Source organism: Cibotium barometz, chromosome 1, assembly GCF_041138505.1.
Source record: "Cibotium barometz isolate CiBa-2024 chromosome 1, ASM4113850v1, whole genome shotgun sequence".
Taxonomy (NCBI): Eukaryota; Viridiplantae; Streptophyta; class Polypodiopsida; order Cyatheales; family Cibotiaceae; genus Cibotium; species Cibotium barometz.
This window is the reverse complement of record NC_141046.1, coordinates 28,131,387-28,156,615: the sequence shown is the minus strand read 5'-3', so window position 1 is coordinate 28,156,615 and position 25,229 is coordinate 28,131,387. Positions and strand designations below refer to the sequence as shown.

The 25,229-nt window shown below is 49.7% G+C and overlaps 1 protein-coding gene across 2 annotated transcripts in view; it reads right to left on the bottom strand.

Annotated features, from left to right (window-relative positions):
• LOC147641827 (dolichyl-diphosphooligosaccharide--protein glycosyltransferase subunit STT3A-like) overlaps window positions 1-25,229 on the bottom strand; it is a 96,585-nt gene that overhangs the window by 49,873 nt on the left and 21,483 nt on the right. For both annotated transcript variants that reach the window (XR_015266178.1, XM_086800074.1), the window contains exons 6-10: window positions 15,554-15,604; window positions 5,615-5,710; window positions 5,395-5,454; window positions 5,093-5,206; window positions 4,896-4,982 (exon numbers count right to left, since the gene is read on the bottom strand). Coding sequence is in view for 1 of the 2 variants with exons in the window: in XM_086800074.1 (XP_086656200.1) it covers window positions 4,896-4,982; window positions 5,093-5,206; window positions 5,395-5,454; window positions 5,615-5,710; window positions 15,554-15,604 (408 nt within the window). In the remaining variant the exon portion in view is untranslated. The remainder of the gene's footprint in view (window positions 1-4,895; window positions 4,983-5,092; window positions 5,207-5,394; window positions 5,455-5,614; window positions 5,711-15,553; window positions 15,605-25,229) is intronic.

Genomic DNA, 25,229 nt, shown 5'->3' with positions numbered 1-25,229 from the left:
GTCTAAAGCGAACAAGCCATCAAATACTGCATCCCGATAAACCCCAACTGTCTCACGTGTAAACTGATATCTCGGGTACCTAGGTAGATGAGTGGTTGGCCCATCTCTCGGGGATCTACCTACTAGTGTGAAACTCAGGTATGCATGATCGGCTGCTATGCCAATGGGCCTACTGGAAATCATGAAACCCCGCACATCAGGTATCAATGACGGAGATCCCATCAAGTAGTCCATTGTGAGTATCATACAACTCTGTCTGCTCTGTGCCTGTACGTGCATTAAAGTCTCCCAATAGTAGTATGTCTCCCATGCTGGCAAACCTCATGATATCATCATATAGTGGTATATAGGGTGACTCTCCTGATGGTGCAAACCTGGAGTGGGCTGGGGGAAAGTAGCATACCGCCACATATAGCTCGCGGAGCCCCTCTCTGCATATTCGGACCCACATGTACCTCGCATCTGCATCTCTATGTACCACATGTATTTTGTCACGAAGCTCCTCCCTGTAAAGTATTGCCACTCCTTCAGATCCTCTGGTACCTCCCACTGTGCATGGCTAAGGGCGGAAAACTGATTCCCATCTATAACCCCAGACGTCAGGAAGCCTCTTGTTTGTGCACTGATGGGTCTCCGTATACATAGCAATATCACTGTGTCTGAAAGTATCCTCAAAGTATCCTGCATCTGTTCTAAGGGCTCCGTTGCAATTCCACACCGTGAATCGCAAGGTCTCATAGGCCGCGCACCGTCAAGCGGGCCTCCTCTCCGTAATGATGACTCGACCATCTCTATATACCGCCCATTTCCCCTCTTTCCTTGCCTCAAGCACACGCGGCATGTGTTCCTTCCGGTGTGCTATTTGTGCCGGTGTAAGGTCCTCATCCAAATAAATCTTTTCCCCCTTAAGGGCCATCCTTTTGGAGAGGAAGGCCTTCTTCTTCTCCAAGTCACCAAACCTGATGATCAATATCTTCGCCATGGTTTCATCTCTGCCTACTCGCCATGCTCCGGTAATGGGTACATCAATGGCTCCAATTTTTGTTGCAAGAGCTTTTGCATCCTCTTGGGGATTTCCCTTATCTTCCCACCCAACTACACGTACATGTAAGGCACGTGCCCGTCTCTTGGCTTCCTCTTCCAATGTAGCATTCATCACCTCTGCTTTATTGACTGGTGTATCCTTCTGTTTTTTTACTACTTCAATCCATGGGTTGACTTCCTCAATTTGTTTCTTTGTGGCACTGGCAATTTCAGCCCATGAATGCATTTCCTTCTCACCTGCAGCCACTTTTGCCTTACATGATTCCAAAGTGTTTTGCATTTTTGTGATGTCTTTTTCACGGTCAGCCATACATGTCTTCAAAGTGCCTTCGTACGACGCAACTATTGTGCCAATCTCTCGGAGCATGTCATCCTTCCATTTTTGCATCTCTTTTTCCATTTCCGTGTGCATCAAGGCTTGGGCTAATTCCATTTCAACCCGTTCTTGGGCTTGCATTTCTCCCTTCAATTGGACATATATCTCTTCCTTCAGCGTTTCGTATATCACTTTCCTTTGGGCATGCATCTGCTCGGTCCATTCCTTTTCAAGCTCCTGTCGCATGGTGTTCATCTCTGTCCTTATGTGAAGCTGTAGCTCCTCATAAAGGGCCTCATCTCGTCGGGCCATCTTCGTAATCCTTCGTGAGCCAGGGGACATGATTCCTTCCCTCAGTCTTCTGCGGTAGGCATTTGGTGCCTTCGTGGGGTGTGAAAGGTTGTCTCACCATCCTGTTCCCCCTCTAGGGGTTGAGACATGTTTTCCTCTACTAGTTGCTGCTTTGGGGGCCTGAGCAAGGGTGGGTGGGAAAAGGGACGTAGATGCACCTTACTGTACCTCCTGCACCTTACTGTTTGCACGCAGATGCACCTTACTATACCTCCTGCACCTCACTGTTTGCACCTGACGCAGATGTACCTTACTGTACCTCCTGCACCTTACTGTTTGCACGCAGATGCACCTTCCTGTTTGCACCTGACGCAGATGCTCCTTACTGTACCTTCTCTTGTTAATCTCTGTGCACTGCCTGTAGCCTGGCCACCCTGCAGTCCTGCGCAGCCTTCCACAAGAGAGAGAGAAAGTGCAGTCCTGCGCCTCCCCTCCTACATCCGTGTGCAGCTCACCAGTCGCCAAAAGAGAGAGAGAGATTAAACTAGGCGGCTGTCTCTGTTCAGCAACGCTCCCCTTGTTTCTCTCCCACCTGTGTCCGGATGTCCGGTCACCAGTGTCAAAACTCAAACAGGCTACGCCGCCATTGATTCGCTAAAGGCTGGCCGCTGAAGCGACAGGCTGAAGCGAAACCTCTGTCCGCAACTTTTTGAAGGCTGAGGCGCCGCAGATGAATCCACGTAGGGCGATATGGCGCCAACGAGCGCCAACGAGCGAGAGAGAGAGAGAGAGAGAGAGAGAGAGAGAGAGAGAGAGAGAGAGAGAGAGAGAAAGATATATTAACGTCTACAAAAGGCCAAAATTGGCCTATGAGACAAACAAGTAGTACAATGATATTCCTCCAGTCATCAAGAGGAAAATGTGGAGTAAGAATAAAATGTACAAGTATGACAGCACGACCACAGGGGACTCAATGGTGGTGTACAAACGAGAGAGAGAGAGAGAGAAGAGACAATAAGGCACAGTACACCCAATTGGGTCCCAAATACCCTCCGCACGGCCCCCACCAAGGATCGTGTATTTGCTTTATTGAAAGATGAGAAAAAGAATCAGTTCTGTAGATCTTCTCTTGGCTGTAGACTTTCAGCCTGTAGATGATCTGATTCTTGACCTTCAATCTTAACCTTTGCTTGAGAATTCCCTTGGCTATCCTGGCCCTTGAATACCTTCAGCACTTTGTGAATTATGAGATATCTAGAATACTAATCAGCCCATGCTTGCATAGTCTCTTTTAGATGCTGGTCAATGGGTGATAAAGGCTGTCGGCCTGTAGGAAAACCCTCCACGACCTGTTTTGTTTCTATTAATTTAGGCGCCTTTTCTTATTGACTAGCAGCCTTGCTTTTGATGTCCAGGCTGGCCGCCTTCCAGTCTGCCTGCCCACGCCATAGGGCGAGCTGACAGGCTGGCCAAGGCCTTGTGGGCTGGCCGACTTGGCCCCTAGCCCTTCTAGGCCTGGCCGACAGCATGCCCAGCCATGGATTGGCTGTAGGGCTTGGCCATGGGTCTCCTTGACCCTTAGGGTGGCCTACAAGGCCTACCCCTTTCTTAGGCAAGGGTCTCCAACCCTTTTCTGGGGTAGCCCAAAGGGCTGCCCCTTCTTCTACATGCAGCTACATGCTCTACTCAGATGCCTAGTATCTGGACAAGCCGAACACATGGAACACCTATCATCATTCCAGAGGGTGACTCATAGTATGGACTGGCACTGCCTTCATGTGCAGGACTTGCACACCTGACCAAGACCATGTACGGGACTTGTACACCTAACCTTGGACACTAACCCTGGCTGTCCCGGACTGGGGCACACAAGGGACCAATTTCCACTCCAGGTCTTGCACCTGCTTGTACAGATATGTCCATGTGACATCCAAGTGCGGGATGCACGTGACACCCAAAAGGGCTCTGCTTTGATTAGTTGGATCAATGATGCCCAATCCTCATCAATGTCGAGGCTGGATAATAACCGTCCACGCCACCTTGGCCCTAGCAGGCCAACTGTCTATCCCTGCCCAAAAGGAAATCAACCTCTGCACCTGTCCGGCGCATGCCTAAGAAACACCACACGCCCAGCAAGAAGCAATGTACCACATGGTGGCCATGAGCACCTCGTTGGCCACCACCGCGCAGCCACTGAGGGAGAGCCGAGTGGTACACCAGTAACAGGAGATTCTTCTGAATGCGCAGAAGAAGAGGGGCATGTTGCTGCTCTTCTCGCGAGATATCGATCGCCACGTGACATCCCAAATATCTTACCGGGGTGGGTATCCACTAAAAAGACTCAACTCAACCCCAAGCCGGGGTGAGTGAGGATCCAACCCAAAAACCACATGACTTGTGCCAGTTTATCTGTGCACAAGAGACCAAACAAAAGTCCTCGATTGCTTGCACAAACCTCTGAAGATTCCCCTCCTCTCCTAAGAGGTAGGCGGTTGCACCATCCCCAAACTTTGAATTTAGAAGCACCACCTAGGATCTGATGGGGAGATGCAAACCCTGTAACATTGTCCCTTCAGCAGACAAAAAAGTGCTCCTCGCCTTTGCAACAAAGAGCAAGAGGAAGGGAGCGAGAGGACACCCTTGACGAACTGCTTCTGGTGATCGGATATCTGTCCCCCGTGGCACACCTGACAAACTGAATCGTGGAGGAATAAAGTGCAGAAACTCCCCGGATCCATCCTCTCGGGAATCCCATCGATGACATGGTGCCCTCAAGAAAAGCCCAATCCACTCTGTCATAGGCTTTCTCAAAATCCAGCAGCAGCACTGCCATATTCTCATGTCGGGGGTCGCCTCCCAAAAAGTGAAGATGTTATCCAAGATGCTCCTATCCAGGATGAATCCTGTCTAGTGCCATGAATCAAATCTGGGAGGTAAGGCACCCCAGATTCAGCATTGAAACTTGATTCTCTTTGACAACCTTTCTCTACAATTTCATGTTGCTTTTAAATCAATACCACAAAGAAAGTGCCAGTCTCTTTTGAGATGTTCACATCAATTGCAGACCTTGCTTTCAACAACACTCGTTAGCAAGCACACCTCTTATGTATGGCAACCCCAAAGTGCCTGATGTGTCAACACAAGATTCATAAAGCACAATTGGGAGCATTCAACATCAACTGCTCCATAGGAAAATAAAAGATGGAACTCCATAGAATAAAAAGAAAACGTTTAAAGCTCCAACCAGAAATGAAGCAAAATGTTCTGAAGTCATGACAGCATTGAAGCCAACAACAGGTACAAGAGCTGCCAGCAAAGTCCCTAAAATTACCTATAAATGCCACAAAGCCAGGTAGCATTGCTTAGAAAGCAATCCTTGTTATTGATCCTTTCACTGACATCTCACAGTCAAATCAGAGTGAGAGAAGCAAGCGTATTTACCAAGGGTGAGTAGGCAATGTACAAATTTGCTGAGAATCTTCCTGTAACAATGCATAGCAGGACATGCATTGGAATAAGATTTATGATGAACGTATAGCCTCCCCAAGAGCAAACCTAGTCACACAGGAAAAAAAAATGCTCTCAAGAATCCTGAACTTGAATGTATGGTAAACAGTATCACTCTTTATTGAGCCGCTACAAATGAGCCCTAAACCATCACCTGGATCAAACTCGACAAGTCCAACATGCTACCCCTACTTGCACCATAAGTCTTAAAAAAGCACTACAACTTAGGGTCTCACCATGTAGAAGTAGGCAAGGGCATTCAATGTGGCATAGAAGAGGGAGCCTGTATTGAGTGTCTGTAGAAAGAACCAAGCATAGATGTAAGATCCACCTTCAAAAGAAAGAAACTTATTTAACCCAGTTATTTCACTCACTCATTGTACTATGGCAGTATACCATTCAATTTTTTTCAAACCTAAATGGAAGGCTAACTTAGAGCACAACCATTGCAACAACCTTGATATAAAGGTAGAACGTGAAAACTAGAGCAAAAATAGCAACTGCTTCATTATCATAAGAGCCTGCCACAGACCGTGACATGTATGAAGGAACCTGGAATAACAAACACTTTATTAGTATCTTCTCAAGCACCAAACTAAGCCTTTTGCATACATATATATACATGCATGCATGCATGTATATATATACATACATATATTTACATACATGCATGCATACAAACACACACAAATATTATATGTATGTATATCTATATACATACATGCATACACCCGTTTGATACACAAATATTATATGTATGTATATCTATATACATGCATGCATACACCCGTTTGATACACACAACACACAAATATACTCTCTCTCTCTCTCTCTCTCTCTCTCTCTCTAACTTGGTTGAACACAATGCTAATCAATACACTTAAATACACTAAGATTTGATGGACACATGTTCAATACAAGAAGTAATTTGCTGAATTGACAAGAGACACACAATGAGCCGGAACGGCCGGCCCCTCCCTCAAATAAAGTATATTGTTTAGCAAAATCAAGTACATAGTGTCATGGGCATTTCTGACCAAATTTCCATACCAATGCATATGAATAATGTATTGCAAACAAGTGGTTTGTCGATGTAGACTTACAACTCACACTACCCTCTCAAGTGCCCATGTTCCCTACCATCTTCTCTCTATTGTTCCACCAACACATGGTAGCAACAATCTACAAGAGAGCACGTAGGACAAGAGAACACTACACATGGTATGTGATCTTGTAATCCGGTTCCTCCCTACTGCTACTTGCTTCCACATTTAAGCATAAAAGCTTACCAATTGCAAGTAGAGTCGATGACAGCGGAAGTCTTCGCGATGGAAGTCCTTGGAATGATGAGATCTTCGATTTGTCGCATTTCTTCGCGACAAAAGTCTTCAAGAGGATGAAGGGAATCCTAGGAAAGCTTCCCCTATGGTTCAACTTGAGAAAGGAGGACTGAAATTAGGGTTTTCAGCAAAAAGACCAGAAATTACAGCAATAAAGAGAGCTGTTTTGCTGAATTTCAGTCATTGGGAGTGTGTAGGAGAGTGATTAGCACAAGGAAACACTCTTGAAAGCTTGGGAAACACCTTAGCAAGCTTGGATATGGAGTTGGGAAGAAGAAAGTGCAAAAAATACAGCCCAAATGCCCTCATGAAGGAGGCGCCTATCTCTGAGAGAGGAGGAGGAGTGAGGTGGTGAGTTGTCCAGTATAGGTGGCAGGCATGTGCTTTGTGGAGCAAGCTAGAGAGGACACATGGCTGGTTACTCCCTTTGTACAAAGGGATTAAGGTCTAGGCGGTGGGCATTGGGCTTTGTCTACCTCGGGACATCAATGTGTGTGAACACCGAGCTGGTCATAATTTATAGGCGAGTTTTGGTCGCCCAAAACTTAATGAAGTGTGTACACACTCACTTATAAATTAGTGTTAACACCTAAGGCAAGGTTTATGACCAATACTTACCACCTGTCACATGCCACATAACCATGTCAGCAGATAGTTTCACACGCATGGTTCACGAGCGGGCGTTCCCTTACCTGGAACTACACATTGGTCAAGCAAGCATGAAAACAGCATGCAATTTCAATTGCAAGCAAGCACATAAAAATGCTATGCAATGCAGCATTGGTATGGACAACCCCCGTTCATGAGACTATACCATAGTCACAGGGGACGGAGGGGACGGACCCTTGGAACGGGGGGACGCCGTCCCGGGAACACTGTGGGACGAGGACGGGCGGGGACGGACGGACGTCCCCAATTGGGCGTCCCTCACAAGGGACGGCGTTCCGGGGACGGACGGACGTCCCCAACTGGGCGTCCCTCACAAGGGACAGCGTTCCGGGGACAGATCCAGGAGGGGCCCGTTGTGGGGGCCGGCTGCATGGGAACGCCGCAGGTTACTGTTTGGGCAATGGTCACATTTTTTACCTTTGTTTTTGGCTGTTTGGGAGGGGTTTTTCATGGGCCTTTAGCCTTGGCCCATAGGCCTTGAGCCTTTGAGGCTTTGGGCCTTGGCCTCTCTCTTGCCTCCCTCCCTATAAGAAGACACACACACACACACACACACACTCCCTCTGTCACACTTCAAGCTTTAGCTTCACACACACACACACAATCTCTCTCTCTCCCTCAAGCGGCAAGCCTCAAGAGCCAAGGTCTCAAGTTTCAAGCTCTCACACAAGCAAGCTGTAGCCTCTCAAGACACTCTCTCCCCCTCACACACACACTCTCTCAAACTTCACACACACACACACACACACCCACCCACTCTCACACTCAACTTCTCAAGTTCTCCCTCAACTTTCAAGGCTCAAGCCTCACTCCCTCTCTCTCTCTCAAGCTATCAAGTGACAAGGAGGCATCCATCATCCAGGGCATCCTCCTTGTGGTAGTGGCTCTTCAAGTTCCAACTACCCGTAGAAGGACGATGGGATGGACATTTTGGGATGAGGTCAATCACACCCCATCCCCTCATGGAGGTGGTGCACAGCCATGGGCATGCAAGCTTTGCCCGTATAGGCGAGTGGGTGGTACTAACAAAGTAATTTTTAAGTGTCGTTCTTACCCCCGTCCCCGTTCCCTACATATGGCCGTCCCCTGTCCCGTTCCCGTCCTCGTCCCCCGTCCCTTGTGACTATGGACTATACCAAAATAGACATGCTCCAGGCAAGTACACGAAGTACCACACCCAATGGAACACCAATCCACCAGGCTTTGCCGGACATGTACACAGAGGCACAAGTCCCAACGGAAAGCCAAGTCCACAGTATCACATGAGTGGCATCAATCCCCAACATATGCAACTGCCATGGACACCAATCCAATGTACATACATGATGAGAAAGTACGGGTGGACCAATTGGATGGCCAAATGGTAAAATCCCCCCTGGCTTCTAAACAGTTGTCCACAACTCAAAAGCATCCAAATATGTCTGAAGCACATGCGGGCAATCTCTGAAGAACTCTTCATCTACCCATTTAGCCATCAATGGGAAGATAGTTCTTAAACTTCACAAGGTAACGCCTGACAACTTTGCCTGCAGCAAGCTCGCATTCCTTGTGATACACAATCTGCTCTAGTTGCAAGATCTCCTAAGCTCATCCACTTCTGGTGGATCCTCGATCACCGTTTCACTGGGCTCCGGTCCATAGTTGTATGCGGGATGCGTACCACAGCACAGGTACGTAAAGCACGAGATGGGACGAAACGAGCAGAGCGAAACGGATGTGAAACGTCCTTCAAGCCAGCGGACGTTTCGGTCCAACGAAACGACCCGGATTTCGTAACGGTGTACCGTACCAGATAGCTACGAAACGGACCTAGAAAAATCACCGTTTTTGACCTTGAAGTTGGGCATGTCACATGTGCCTTGGGCCACATGGCCTTGGCCCTTGGATCCCTTTAGGCTTTCACCTCCATGCTTGAGTCTTGGCCCTTGTATAAGAGCTCTCAAGGTCTCTCCCTCTCTCATCATTCAAGGCTCAAGCTCAAGCTCTCAAGCTCTCTCAAGCTCTCTCTCTCTCTCTCTCTCTCTCAGAAATGGAAGGATGACATGCTCCAAGAGATTGGCACAACAGTTGCATCGTACGAAGGCACTTTGAAGACATGTATGGCTGACTGTGAAAAAGACATCACAGAAATGCAAAACACTTTGGAATCATGTAAGGCAAAAGTGGCTGTAGGCATGGTTAGTTAGTACGAAGGGTACGATACGGTACGGTACGATAAAATACGGTACTAATTGGTACCTTAAAATTTTTTGAGGTACGGTACGATATTAGTACGTTTTTTTTTTTTTAAATACTTCCTAAACTTAAAAATTGTAGACAAGAAGTTACAAAATAGTAGAACCACGAACATGATGTCATCATGCCATTAGAGTACAAAATTGCTACAAAAGGATAGGCCAAAAACTCATGGCATGGGCGACCGCCAACATGCGTACATACATGATACAGTATACTACATACTACAATACATCATCGATGGGCTAGAAGGAGATAGATGCCCAATGCCTAGAGAGCTATAACATATCAAAAGTCTACATCATCACCAACATCTGCATGATCATCAACATGATCACTACTAGAGTGTCCATCAAGAGAGTTCTCTGAAGAGGACTCTTCGAAGGTGGACGAGACACTCTGGGGATCATTCTCGCTAAGTAGGTTGCCATCATCATCAAACAAGGGCTCTCTAGGCAGTGGGGTATCATCATGAGGGGGCAATGGAAGCTCACTATAGAGCTCCATGAAGATTGCCTCCTCCTCCTCATCAGGCAATATGATCGCTTGCCTAATATGGCAATGGCAAGTGCACACGCTCCTGACAAACAGCTTCCTATAGGCTGCAAAGGGCGATGAATGGCTCTCTAGAAGACTGAAATTGCTCCACGCAACAACAACAACAACAACAACAACAACAACAACAACACCACCACATCCCCCCCCCCCCCAAAAAAAAAAAAAAAAAAACTCGTACGGTATTGTACGAATCCGTACGGTACCGTACCGTACAGCAGGTACGTGCGATTTCAGTCGTACGACGTACGGAACTAACCCTGGCTGCTGCAGGTGAGAAGGAAATGCACTCATGGGCTGAAATTGCCAGTGCCACAAAGAAACAAATTGAGGAAGTCAACCCATGGATTGAAGTAGTAAAAAAACAAAAGGATACACCAGTCAATAAAGTAGAGGTGATGAATGCTACATTGGAAGAGGAAGCCAAGAGACGGGAACGTGCCTTACATGTACGGGTAGTTGGGTGGGAAGATAAGGGAAATCCCCCAGAGGATGCAAAAGCTCTTGCAACAAAAATTGGAGCCACTGATGTACCCATTACCGGAGCATGGCAAGTAGGCAGAGATGAAACCAGGGCAAAGATATTGATCATCAGGTTTGGTGACTTGGAGAAGAAGAAGGCCTTCCTCTCCACCCAGAAGGATGGCCCTTAAGGGGGAAAAGATTTATTTGGATGAGGACCTTACACCGGCACAGATAGCATGCCGGAAGGAACACATGCCGTGTGTGCTTGAGGCAAGGAAAGAGGGAAAATGGGCGGTATACAGAGATGGCCGTCATCATTACGGAGAGGAGGCCCGCTTGACGGTGCGCGGCCTATGAGACCTTGCGATTCACGGTGTGGAAATGCAACGGAGCCCTAAGAACAGATGCAGGATACTCTGAGGATACTTTCAGACCCAGTGATATTGCTATGTATACGAAGACCCATCACTACACAAACAAGAGGCTTCCTGACGTCCGGGGTTATAGATGGGAATCAGTTTTCCGCCCTCAGCCACGCACAGTGGGAGGTACCAAAGGATTTGGAGGAGTGGCAATACTTTACAGGGAGGAGCTTCGTGACAAAATACATGTGGTACATAGAGATGCAGATGCGAGGTACATGTGGGTCCGAATATGCAGAGGGGGGCTCCGCGAGCTACATGTGGCGGTATGCTACTTTCCTCCAGCGGTTTGCACCATTAGGAGAGTCGCCCTATATACCACTATATGATGATATCATGAGGTTTGCCAGCATGGGAGACATATTACTATTGGGAGACTTTAATGCACGTATAGGCACAGAGCAGACAGACTGTGTGATACTCAAGAGGCTATGTACCGGGAGATCACGGCAGAGGATGTAGGGTTGCAGAGATCAGCACACGATGAGGGGGAGATTACAGATTATAGCAGGCATTTTCTCACACTCGGGAGTGCACATGGGTTGGTCATATACAATGGTTTATCGAGATGGCAAGGATCAGATGCTCTCACACACAACAACTCTAAAGGGGGAGCGAGCACAATGGACTATTTGATGGGATCTCCTTCATTGATACCTGATGTGCGGCGTTTCACGATTTCCAATAGGCCCATTGGCATAGCAGCCGATCATGCATACCTGAGTTTCACACTAGTAGGTAGATCCCCGAGAGATGGGCCAGCCACTCATCTACCTAGGTACTCCAGATATCAGTTTACACGTGAGACAGTTGGGGTTTATCGGGATGCAGTATCTGGTCGCTTGTTCACTTTAGACCCGCATAGCCCTCTAGACGAGATCACGAGAGGATTGGCAGGTGTACTACATGCATCCGCCTCATACACGTTTCCCTGCAGTACGATCCCTTCCACCCACCCCCGCAGCACTGCCCCACAGAACAGTTGGTATGATGATGAGTGTCGTGAGACACGAGCACAGCTACAACGTGAGATTGCCATTGGGTCTCACACGCATAGACAGGTCACGATGATCTTTCGGCGCCTTGTGCGGAGGAAGAAACGAGCCTATCTGGCTAAGCTAGAGGAGGAGATCTACCAACTCTTCTTGGGGAAGGACAGCAAGAGGGCATGGAAGATGTTTCAAGAGAGACAGCCTAGTACTCCGATTACTGCACCTGAGGCATGGCATACTTATGCTAGAGAGCTATATGATGCACCAGGACAGCACCCCACCCCCCCTCCACTGGGAGCTAGACCGGCGACCAGCACTTTTTTTACTATGCGGATGGTGCTAGATGCGATAGACAGGTTACAGAATGGAAAGGCACAGAATCGTGATGGGCTACTTGGAGAGCACTTCTCATATGCACGAGACACTTTGGCTCTGCTCATCGTACATGTGTTTAACCGTGCCATTTGTGAGGGTTTCCCGACAAGCTAGACAGAGCATATCATTGTACCACTCTTTAAGAGTGGGGACCCCATGGTCATTACTTGGCCAAATTATATGGCTCTATATTGGAGGAGCTGAGCCGATGGGCAGAGAGGCATGATCATCGAGCACATGGACAGGCTGGCTTCAGGAGAGGATTTACTACCTTGGATCACATACTGACACTTCGGGCACTTATTGAAGAGGGCAGGGCACAGAAGAGAAGGATATACTGCTGCTTTGTGGACTTCCACAAAGCCTTCGATACTGTACCACGTGCCAGGCTTATGCACAAATTGCATGACATTGAGGTACCCGAGGATATGCAATGGGGGATATATGCTTTGTATGAGTCTATGACAGGCAGAGTCTGAGCTCCAGGCGGACTATCTAATAGGGTAACCAGCACGATAGGGGTGAAGCAGGGATGCCCGCTATCGCCCACCCTCTTTGGATTGCACATTGATGCGGTCTCTGATTATGTAGACAGATTGGGAGGCCCAGGGGCATGCCTCGCAGGGGTGTTGATACCCATCTTATTATATGCTGATGATATTGTTCTAATCTCAGACTCTCCGGAGGGATTACAAAGACACCTGGATGCATTACAGGCTTTCTGTGCGGATATAGATCTAACAGTGAACCTTGGGAAAACCAAGGTTATGGTGTTTAACACCACACAGGCATGGGTGACAAGATCAGAGCCTTAGTTCACTTTCCGAGGGGAGCCGGTAGAGTACGTCAGGTCATATGTCTACTTGGGAGTTACTTTCATAGGACCGTGTTTCTCCCTGAAGGAGGCAGCAGCAGCTAGATTAGCTCGAGGGCATGCAGCCTTGGGGACACTTGAGAGGCAGTGTGCACACATACAGTTTCAGGAGCCACGCACCAAGTTGTTGATACGCTTGTCACACCAACCCCCCTGTACGGAGCTCCAATTTGGGTTCCCAGTATACATCACAGATCTCAGAGAGGGACAGATGAGGGATGGAGGCAAATGGAGAGACCACTGATTATGATGATTGTCCGCATGATTCGTATCAAATCATCAGTACCACATGAGATTGTTCGGGCTGAGCTAGGTGCCCCACCAGTAGTAACCGAGGCCCTATTCCAGGCAGTTACCTTTTTACAGCGGCTAAGGGAGCTCCCTCAGCAGAGGTACTCCCGATTGGCATTGACCTCATCCATACAGTTGGCAGAGGATGGAGATACTCATTGTTGGTACGCTCAGATGAGATCATGGTTTGACCTACATGGTTTGCGGATAGAGGCACTACCACCCTTTCAGTACAGTCTGGATTGTCCATTTTTGGATCTCACCCGCTCAGAGCAAAACCGCATGATCAGGATGGATATCATCAGAGTGGACACAGAGACGACATGGACTAGCCCCCTTGAGCCCTTGGGCAGCACGAAAATGGCTCATTACAAGAGCCATTTTCTACGCCTCTCACCAGATGATTTTATCACCCGCGCCCGGCGTACATGGATGTACACCTATCACATGGGATACGTTCTGCCATTGGACAGATCCGGACCTCATCACACCAGTTGCGGATTGAGATAGGGCGATATGAGCAACAGATCTTGGATGACTGCATTTATCAGCTATGCTACCAGGAGGTAGAGACAGAGGAACACTACATTTGCCGATGTACAGTCTATTATGAGATCCGAGGGAGATATCACTACCTCTTCCGAGAGGGTTTTGGGCCGTTACGTAGGGTCATGGAGTTTGAGGATCAGAGATGCCTGGGATTATTTTTACTTGAGCTCAGGAGACACACAGAGACCCTCTTGGCAGACAAGAGGCCGAGCCATGATGTACCTAGACAGAGGACCCTGACAGATTTCTTCGGCACCAGCACCAACAACCCAGCCCACACACCTCCTGATACCTCCTCCATTGGGCCATCAAGGCACCGACCACGCTCCCAGGGAGTCACCACTGATAGAGCAGTTATCTTATGTCGTGCTCGTCGGCCACGCCCACCAGAATCTCGACCACGGCATCCTCACCATCGCCAAATCATAGCCATTATTGCTCGGCATCGGAGGCGCCTACCTCACTTCTACGACCTCTCCATTCTAGACAGCCCCATGGCGGAGATACTTGATCTAAGGAGAGGGCACACTTCAACTGATCAGCATACATGGATCTACCTAATATACATTTTTCAGTATTTTCCAGTATTTTCTACTCAGTATCATCTCGGAGTCTTACAGTTATGTTCTTATAACTGAAGGACAATCAGTTTATTGTACTTTTTAGTCTCATTTAGTTGTTCTTTTTGATGAGACACCAACTTCAGATGTATTCTCAGTTTTGGTCTCATAGGCCACTATGGCCTCTTAGAGACGTTAATATATCATTTCATTTCTCTCTCAAGACTTAAGCTCAAGATTCAAGGCTCAAGCTCTCAAGCTCTCTCTCTCTCTCTCCCCTACCTCTCTCCCTCTCACGAGTCCCGCCCTCTAGGGCCTACTACCTAGTACCTTGAGGCTAGGGTCTAGCCTCTCCCTCTAGGCTCTATCTCCCAAACTACATCAGAGGGAGATCACAGAGATACGGGCTCGACATCAGCACCATATCCAGGAGCGGCTAGCTCACTGACACTCACACCCGGAGATCATGCTCCGAGGTATTTTTGCCTCGCCATCACCTATGTATCACATATTACACCCCCATCATGGTACTGGTTGGAGCTAGACAGATCTACATTGCATTCTTGTATACCCCGCGCATATAGGTTGCATACTGAGCCTCTAGCAGTAGTGCTCCATCCATCACACCCCCCCACTAAAAGAGTACTTTCATAGTTTATTTCATGTTCATTTTGTTCTTTTTTTTCTGGACATCCAGAAGACAATGACAGTTGTACATTGATTTGTCTCATAGGTCGAGTTCGGCCTCTAGTAGACGTTAATACAACTTTCTTTCTTTCTTCTTCTTTCTCAAGCTCTCTTTCCCTCTCTCAAGTTCTCTCTCTCTCTCTTTAGACTTTGCCTGCCAATGAGGTCCGGAGGAAAGGACAAGCATGAGGCTTTTGCCTTAGACACCACCACCGGTGAGAACCTATATGTAGGTACTTATATATGCACATTGCACGTTTATGTATGCTGATTACCAATAAATACCGACCCCAAAAAGATAATAAGCAATCACCACTAGGATTAGATAGCATGTAAAATAAGTTTAACTGCTAGAGAGGTAAATGCAGTAACAGTTCCTACCATAGCAATTAGAGCTGCTGCAGCAAGGCCTGCTCCTGTACCTTTCACTTCCTGTGAATCAAACACAAAAGTACAAAACAGAAATGCTTACATCCTGAACTGTAAGTTGAAAAGAAGATTCAACCTTTATTTGTTTTGTTGATTAATTTGAGTTGCCCATTTGTTGTAATGAAACAGTAAATATTCAACTTTTTCCCCCAAACAGGAGAATTCACACACAGACATAGGGATTCATCCATGTAAAACAAGTTGTTGTAGTGGGCGCAAAGCCAAAGATATATTCAGCACTATCCAGATTACGCACAATGCTTACCCATGCCTAGTTATGGGAATCATAAACTCAGGATATGGAGGAACTGTGTCCAATTTGAAGAGAAGCCAGAGCCACAATGCCATCTCAATGAGAGAAAGACGGTGGAAGAAGAAAGTACACACACACACCCCTTTTTTTTTTGTAAAAGTCTATGTTATATTGCTTCACTACACAAAGAAAGAAGTCCTCAAAAAAGGGCAAGCTTCTTAAAGAGCAGTCACATAAGCTAAAAGCACTCAAAAAACAAAGCCAGCTGGCCATCATCAATGTGGATGGAATCCAACAAGGATTGACACAAGGACTGACAAAAGTAGGGATATCGTGCAATCCTTACGAAATGAAAAACCAACTGATTTTTTGCATACCACATTGTCAAGTTCAGATTAGAAAGGGCTGTGCATGATTCAATGTAGAAGGCCACCTACCAAAGAGCCCAAAAAATCTAGAGAAGGAATACCCTGGAAATTTGAGTCGAAGAAAAAGTGAAATTTGGCAAAGGAAACTTTTGGTCTGTGGACAACACCAAAGAAGATACATCACTTTTTCCTTTATGCAAGGGCAAGAAGGGCATTTCGGTGCAGCTATGTGTCTTTTTCAAGAAGTTCTCTAACTCGGAGCAAGGACCCATCTCTTCGATTGGGACATATGGCAAGAAAGTGGACCAAAGTGAGACAAGTGGCCTGACACTTGTTAGAAAATGAATCAAAGTGAGACAAGTGGCCTCACACTTGTCACTTCAGCTATTGTGTGGCTCTCCACTTGTCATTGTAGCCTTCTCTTGCCATTTTAGCTCATGGGAGGCCCAAATCTATAAATTGGAGCCCTCTCTCTTCATTAATGGAGACTCTCTTGCTGCACACTAGCCTCTACCACCATTGTTGAAGGCTTCCCTAATGATGGCTACTCTCTTTCTCTCTCTCTTGAAAGCTGTTCATGAAGAATACCAGTTGTTGGAGACTGTTTTGGAGGCTTCCATCGCGAAGAAATATTGAAGGCAAGGGTATTTAATCATTTATTATGATTTCTAGCCATTGTACTTGTTGTACCAGCCCTTGCACCAGCTTTTGTACTTGCTGTACCAACTTCTGTACTTGTTGTACCATCCATTGTACCAGCTTTTGTACTTGCTATACTAGCCACTGTACCTACTGTACCAACCACTGTACATGTTGTACCAACATTTGTACTTACTGTACTTGCTCTACCAACCACCGTACCTACTCTACCAGCCATTGTACCTGCTGTACCGACTGAATGGAGAGTTGTACTTGTTGTACCAGCTCTATTGCATGAAGACCCGTGGTTTTTGGGGAAGAATCAGTACCCACACGGAGGTATAAGGATTATATTGTTGACTCGGCATTTCTACAGCCTATGTTCCGGCTTGGTTGCCTCGTGTTGGGCTGTGTTATGGCATTTGTATATGGATAATCCGGCATCTCCCGTGGGGAGAGTAAGGCCCTCAAAGCTTGTACATGATATTATTCTCCTTGGGTAATAAAATACTCCAAGGGGGGGGGCGGGGGGGGGGGGTCGGCCCATTCCGGCCTCTATGTGGTGTCACATGTGCAAGCTCCATTTTCAGCATTTGTGGATGTTTTGTCCAACTTTATGTTTCATGCAAAGTGATGATGGATATGTGTTAAGGCTGTGGCCATGTTTAAATGTTTTAATATGCATTGATGGTATCAACAAGTGTGTCAAAGGCCCTAGTTCCCCGGGCACCGCTGCGAGTTACATTGGTATCAGAGCATAGGCTTCCTTGGAAGCGGAGGCTTCCTTTTATCAATAAGGAAGAGAAAAGATCTCAAGTGGGGACCACACTTACCATCATTGCTGTTAAGCATGGCCAGCCACTTCATAGCTTATGAAGCAAGAGCATGAGCAGTAGACAGCTTGTTGATCTAAGGATTTATGAATTCACAAAATTTTATCTTGGAAGTGTGAAGTTGGCTTTATGTGCACACGTTTAGCACTCTTTCCATATGGATATTGTGGATTATATTATCAAGCTTACAAGCAAGCTATATGGAGATATATCTCGGGATCTCTTAAGGATATGGTGAGGAGATATTTTTTTTGGCTTCATGACCAACTTGGCAAAGAAAAGTTAAGTATACTTTGAGTTTGCAAAGTTGGTGCTTTGGCTATTTACTATGAAGTATTTTTTATGTTCACTAACCCTTGTATAGCCATGCAAGGAGAAAGGTGGTGTTGTTTGCCTTGAGATGGTTTCAGGGAAACATTGTTTATGGCTCCCTTTATTGGGATGGATTATATCTATGGAGATTTCTTTCTTGGACGAGATTTATATAGATATTGGGCTTCACAAGCAATTTCTATGGACGAATCTGTTCGAGTTTATAGAGAAGAAATTTTTGGATATCTCATGGATATGATGCTTTTATGGATAAAGTCCACCTCTACTCCAAGGTGTGTGGTTAGCACGGAGTATGTGGTAAGAGGTATGGTATACAGGTCTATGGATTCTTGGACTTCTTTTCTAGAGATTTGGATCCATCCTCAGGTTTATGGATTTTTATTTTTATTTTTCCGAGAAAAGATCCTTTCATTAGTTATATAAAAACGCCCGTAGGGCTACAAAAAATCTCTCCTGCTCATAAGAGAAAAAGAGCAGTGAATACAGCATGGTAGCCCGGGAGACTCTCCCTAAGTGCTGCAAAATACAAGCATCAGCACAAAGGACTGAGAGGCTAAATCATACAATAGGGGGGGGGAAGAGCCAAACAAGTGGCCTGTAGTGCCAACGAGGGGATCCCGTGTGTAAGGTGTAGAAGGGGCCACAGCGCCAAGCGGTGTGAAAGGCCTGGTGCCGCAAGATCGCCTCATCCGAGTCTCCCCGGATGCGGTCGTACTGTCCTCGCAGGGTGTGGATCAACTCCTGCCAAATCCCCCGTACAATCTCTGCCGGTGGCTCCAATCTCCCCTCAAAGGCCGTGAAGCACCGGGCCCTCCAGGTGAACTAGATGGTGAGGCTGCTGAGGAGCTCCCATCGTAAATCCCTCTCCTGTGTCCAGCTGGCGGACGAGAAATCCGGTGCCGGAACCAGGCGAGGCTGGCCCCTAATAAATCTAATGGCCTGACTGCCCTGCTCCATCTCATAGCCCATCGCAGGCCCTGACGAGGTCGACCAAGCAGCGGCACCCCACGTAAACATACCCTCAGGAGAGAGGGGAGCCAGAATACGCAGCATCCGCAGCCAAATCTGCTGCGCCTGAGGGCAATCCCAAAGGCAATGTCTCTGTGTCTTCATAGGGTGGCCGCATCGGACGCAGGCCGCCGGAAGACCGCTGTAAACAAGCCAAGTGCCAACTGCTGAGCCCATGTGGGCGACCAGCCCCACTGAAAAGTCGAGATCCTGCGGGCCTGTCGACTAGCCCAAAGCCGAGCCCAAAAATCCTCTAGGAACTCCTGTGAGAGTCCCTGTAGCCGCCAATGCCCCGCTGCCGCTGGAGAGACCGTCCTCCTCGCCGTCAAAATATGCCGCCCCAGCCGAACAGTATACTGGAAAAAGGTAATCTCTGTGGCCTCAAGGGATGCATAAGGATCATGCCACTCGTACTCCCCGGGGTCCTACTGTAGCTGGGCCAAGGAGCGCGCTGCATATGCCCATATGCGCCAATCCGGGAGCACATCTGCAGGGTCAGGGTCAATATGCCACTTCCGAGAAGCGGCGGCCACTACCCGAATCCTCAGAAAGGTGCACTCTGCAACCAAAGGCGACTCCACCTCCACTCTCTGGAGTCTGCCCTCATCCTGAATCTCATAGTAGAGGCAACTGCCATCCTCAGTGCAAGCGCTGACTGCAATCAAGATCTCCAACTATGTAAAGGCTCCCATCCACCGTGGGGCCACTGGCTCGAGAGGCGTGAACCACTCCTCTGTGAGTGCCTCCTAAATATCATCCCTCATAATCAACCCCCCTCTGAAGTGACTCAGCCTCTCCACCTGGATCTCCTCTAGGAGACTGCAGAAGGCCTGCCAGTCTCCAAAACTACGAGCTGGGCCTGCCGCTAAAGGTCCCCAGGCTAGACGAGGCCGAGAACCCAACATATGACCCTGCGCCATGCGAACCGCTGGGCTCCAGATGAGCGGCTGTCTGGCCCGCTCCTCAACACAAGAAGGAGGTCGCTGAGAGAGCCCCGGTCTCAGCAGCTCCCAAGCCCTCAGGATACTCAAAGCAAATCTGTCCTCCCATCCTCTACTGAGAGCTGTCCTCCTCATCTCTATATGAAGATCCAGCGAATCTCTGGTGCCCAAGTACCCCCTGCTGGGGGCGCCCGAGCCTGCAGCCGCTGCAAGAGGAGCTCTTTCCAAGGCTCAGCGCCTGGAAGCAACCCCCGAACAATAAGCTTCCCCAATAAGGCTCTACTCTGATCGACTGGATCTATAATGCCCAAACCTCCCTGAGCCAGCGGAAGTGTAATAACTGCCCATGCAACCTTTGCCCGAGCTGGCTGACCGTCCCGCCCAGACCACAGAAAGTTCCTGATCAGCCTCTGTACCTGGCTGATGCAAGAGCTCGAGAAATCCAGCAAGACGTAATGTACCACATGGTCGCTAACAGCACCTGATTTGCCACCACCACCCTCCCAGCCAAGGATAGTCGAGCTGTACTCCAATACAAAAGCTTCTTCCGAATGCTCAGAAGAAGCGGGGCAATCTGCTGCTCAGGTGACAAATCTAGGCCAATCTGGCATCCCAAATACCGCACTGCTGTGCCTGGAGGAATCCATCTAAAACCGGGGTCCGGGCTCCATGCCGGAGTGGGAGCACTACTGATCCAAAAGGCCACTGTCTTGCGCCAATTGATCAATGCTCCCGAAGCTGCACTAAAAACCTGGAGCGACTGCTCTGCCCGACGAAGATTGGCCTCTTGGCCATGCAAAAATAAGCCCGTGTCGTCTGCAAACTCAGCATCAAGCAGGTCCTCCCCCCGGACTGGGAGCTGAAGTCCTCTCAAACCAACCTCCTCTGTCGTCAAATACATGCTCATAGCCTCCGCAAAGAAGAGAAAAAGAAAAGGGGCGAGGGGACACCCCTGACGGACTGATCTGGTCAGCTCAAAACTCGGCCTCTGTCCTCCTGCAATCAGCACCTGGCTGCGAGCTGTGGAATACAGAGCCGCCACCCCTCTGATCCATCCTGGCTCAAAGCCCAGGCGAAGCATAGTGCCCTCTAAGAAACCCCAATCAACTCTATGAAGACCAAGTCCTCGCCAAGAAATCTAGCTCGGGCCGTCGCCTCCCAAAAAGTAAAGATGTTGTCAAGGATACTGCGCTCCTTGACAAATCCTGTCTGAGTAGCATAAATCAACTCCCCCAGGAAGGGTTGGATCCTCAAACTCAAGGCCTTTGCTAAGACCTTGTAGACAGTATTGAGGATCGTAATAGGCCTCCAATGCCGAATATCATCTGATACTCCCTCCCCCTTGGGGATAAGATAGATCAAGCCCTCTGAAAAGCTCTGCGGCATCACCCCAGTGTCCAAAACATGCTGAAAGCCCCTGCGGAGGCCTGGCCCCAAAAGGTCCCAATAGCGCATAAAAAAGGCCGGCGTCAGTCCGTCCTCCCCTGGGCAACTATGTCGCGGCAAGACCCTCAAGGCCTCGGCAAGCTCAATCTCTAACAGAGGCGCACCTAGAACTGTACGCATACGGTCTGTGACCCTCCTCTGCACATGGGCCCACACAGTCTGTCTGCAAACATCTCGATCCTCAGTGGCTGGCTCCGCTGAAAGCAGGTCTCTATAAAATGCAGTGGCAATGGCTCTGATCTCCCCGAGCTCAGTAGCTACCGATCCATCCGGTCTACCAAGCTGGCGGACTCCTGCTCGCGCATGACGGGGTCCAGTGATCTCAAAAAACTCCCCAGTCACTCTGTCACCAAGCTGCGTCCACTGAGAGGCCTGACAACGATAGTAAAACTCATGTCTCTGCTCCTCTACCTCTCTAACCTCCTGGTGTGCCTGGCTCAGCTGGGACGCCACCCACTCACATGCAGGCTGCTGCTCCTGAAGGCGCTGTAGCGAAGCAAGGCTGCGTCTCAGCCGATGCTCCTGCTCGCGAATCTCTCCCAGCCGTGTCAAAGCTGCAGCGTGTAGAAAAGAGCTAAGATCGGTGAGTCCCTGGGCACACTGGCCCGCTGCATCCTGGTCAGAGCACTGACTATCATGCCAGATCCTCTCAATGTCCTCAGCGAGACTGGGATCTGTAAGTACCCTCTCTGGGATCCTCAACTGCAAGCTGGGCTCCCGTGTCTCCTCCTCCAATGTCAATATAACTGGCGCATGATCTGAAAATGAGGTGCCAGCGAGAATGCCGACGGAGCCCCCTCGCTCCCCTAACCAGTCGCCCACATAAAAGCGATCAATCCGTGATAGATTAGTCCCTCCCTGCCGGCGATCCGACCGAGAGAAACTAAGACTATCCTGAGACCGGGAGAAAGCCCCATGCTGCCATGCATCAGTGATCCTCAGTGACATGCAAAACCGGTCCCAAGCTGCAAGCTCCGTGCCGTGCACTGTAACATGACTGCCTCCCACCCTATCTGCCGGGTCCTCAAGCATGTTGAAGTCTCCCCCGACACACCAATGTGCCGCCTCTGGCAATGCATCCGTAACCTGGGTCCAGAACTCTGCTCTGGCACTAGCATGATTGGGCGCATAGACGTTGAGCACACCCAATAGCTCATCATGCATCCTCAGAATGACATACTGTGCTCTACCAGGCACAATGATCCCTCGATCCACAATGGCCTGCCGCCATACATCTGCAATGACCATGCATACTCCTCCCTGTCCACCCAAAGGACCAAACCCTACAGACCAAAAAGTGTCCCATCTACCAGGCATCACCGAACCATATCTCCGGATCCTGCTCTCACCCAAGTGGTGCTCCTGCATCATCAAAATATCAATGTTGCCACCAACCAGGCATCTCTGAAGCTCCTACCTCAAGCAACCACGATAGCGTATAAAGTGTGCTCCGCCAAGGCCCTGTACATTCCATGAGATGATCCTCATGGATACCCTGCTGAGGTGGATGCTGTCTCAGCCGTACGGTGGGCCTTCGCAAGCGGCTTGGATGGAGAGTAGTCCCCATCCGAGCGGCTGCGAATCTGCCCACCCGGTGTACTGCAAGAATCCCGGATCAGGCGCCAGTGGCTGTGGCCCATGGCGACTGCCTCCCGCTCTGACAGAGCAACCTCGTGTATACACACATATCCAGGGTCGCGTGCTAAGTCTGCCACTATACGCACGACCAAATGCCGAATCCCTGAGGTATCCACACTCCCGCGATCCAAGAAAAAATGAGCCAACTCCCAAAGTCGGCCTATCACATCTGTCACCTCCAAATCGCTCATGTGATGAGAAAACTCAACTGCCTGAGTCTTCAAAGTGCTGAGAGCGAGCTCTAGAGTCCACTCCCGGTCACAAGGGCCACATAGAGGGAACGAGAAGGCCACCGCTGAGTCTAGTGCCTCCTCCCCGCGGGCCGGAGGTATCGCTACATGAACTCGGATGGGTGCTGGCTCATGGGGGCCCTCTGCTCCAAAAAGCCGTGTGAAGGTATAATCAAAAGCCTCCGAGCACTGTCTAATGCCAAGGCGACTCAGCCGACTGCGGATAGATGTAATCTGTGAAGCCCTAATCGGCATAGGTCTCCTCTGTGATGCTCGAGCGAGGTCAGTGCTCAGCGCTCTCCGGACTACAGATGAACGCCAGGGAACTGCCAGGGCCTCCCGGGAAGGTGAGGCGGGCGGAGGGGGAGGAGGGGGAGGCGAGGGGGGTGGAGAGGGAGCCGCTGCCGAAACCGGAGCGGAGACGGGAGGAGGCGATGGTGGAAGCGAGGCGGTGGGAGGGGACGGGGGTGGGGGGGGTGAAGGAGGGGGTGCTGGCATCTCCTGGTCCTCGATCGTCGCCGCGGGGGTCTCCTCCTGGAGGGGAGAAAAGCTGTTCCTCACGGGAACCCAGTGAGGCTGAGACTGGCTGCTGCTGCAGCAGTCTCTAGGCGTGCTGCTGTGGCTGTCTCCCTCGGCGGCGCCCCTGTCCAGGCTGCCACTCCGAGGTCTCTGTGGCCTGAGCAGGTGTCCCGGAGGCAGCCTGCCGAGCCGAATCTGTGGGCGGGCCATCAGTAGCCTGCTGCTGTGGTGAGGGTCGGGGTCTCCTATGAGGGCAGGCCTTGGCCAGATGACCGACCTGCCTGCAAATGAAGCACTGATTCAGGAGCCCCGAGAACTCCACTCTCTAATCTATCCATCCCCCCCCTATCCTAGGTAGCTGAATGACCTTAGGAAGGGAGGAGATGTCAGACACCAACACTCTGACCGAAAGTAGCCGAGCTGCTCTGGCCACCACTGAAGCTGCTGAGGGGCCAGTCTCTAGTACTACCGAGCCCACCAATGCTCCGAGCCTGGAGAGGAGCGGAAGATACTCCCGGCGGAGTCCAGGGAAGCAAACTGTAACATGGAAGAGGCGCTCTCCCTGCTCCGCCGCTACTAGGTCAAATCCATGCTGCCAAGGTCTGAAGAAAGCCCGAGCACCCCTGATGTCAAGGGGACTCATGGCAAGGACCTTGGCAACGCTCTGGGCGGCCTCGAACTCGATCTGATAATGTCCCCGGCCCAGGAGCTGTACATCCCCACATCTGCAAGAAGGCGGGCCTAAAGAAGATCCCTGATCTCCCCTCTGCTGGGGCGAGTGCCGACTATACGACAGATGGTGGAATGAGCCTGGAGGCGTTCCACCTCTGCGGTGAGGCTCGCTTCCTCTTCTGGCGAAAGAGAAAGCCTGATGGGGGTGTCCTCAGGGGTGGGCGAGGGGGCTGCGGATGAGTCCCTCTGAGGCGGGGCGGGAGGAGCCTCCATCAGAGTCTGAAGCTGCAGCGAAGGCGAGGCGAAGGCGGGATCCTGCTGGAACCGAGTTGCACACAGAGAGGCGGAATACGAAGCAAAAAAGGAAAACAAAACCCCCAAGGGGCGGAAGCAAGAAAAAGGAGGGAGGGGGGGGGAGGGGGGGGCAGGCGAAGGAAAAAACCTAAAAGGGGGGGGAGGGCGGGGACTGTGCGCAAGAGGGAGGGGAGGAAAGCGAGCTGGCGGGGGGGGGGGGGGGGGGGGGGGGGGAAGAGGCGCTGCAGAGGGGAGGAGGGCACGAAGACAAGGGGGGGAGGCGCGAAGGAGAGGAAGGCGGCGAGCAGAGCAAGGCGGTGGCAGCGAAGGCAGGCGGAAGGGGGGGGGACGCAGCAACGAATGCAGGCGAGGGGGGGGGGGGGGGGCTAAAAAAAAAAGGCGGCGGGCAATGCAGGGAAGGCGGGGGGGCAAGGAATGAGGGGAAGGCGAGGGG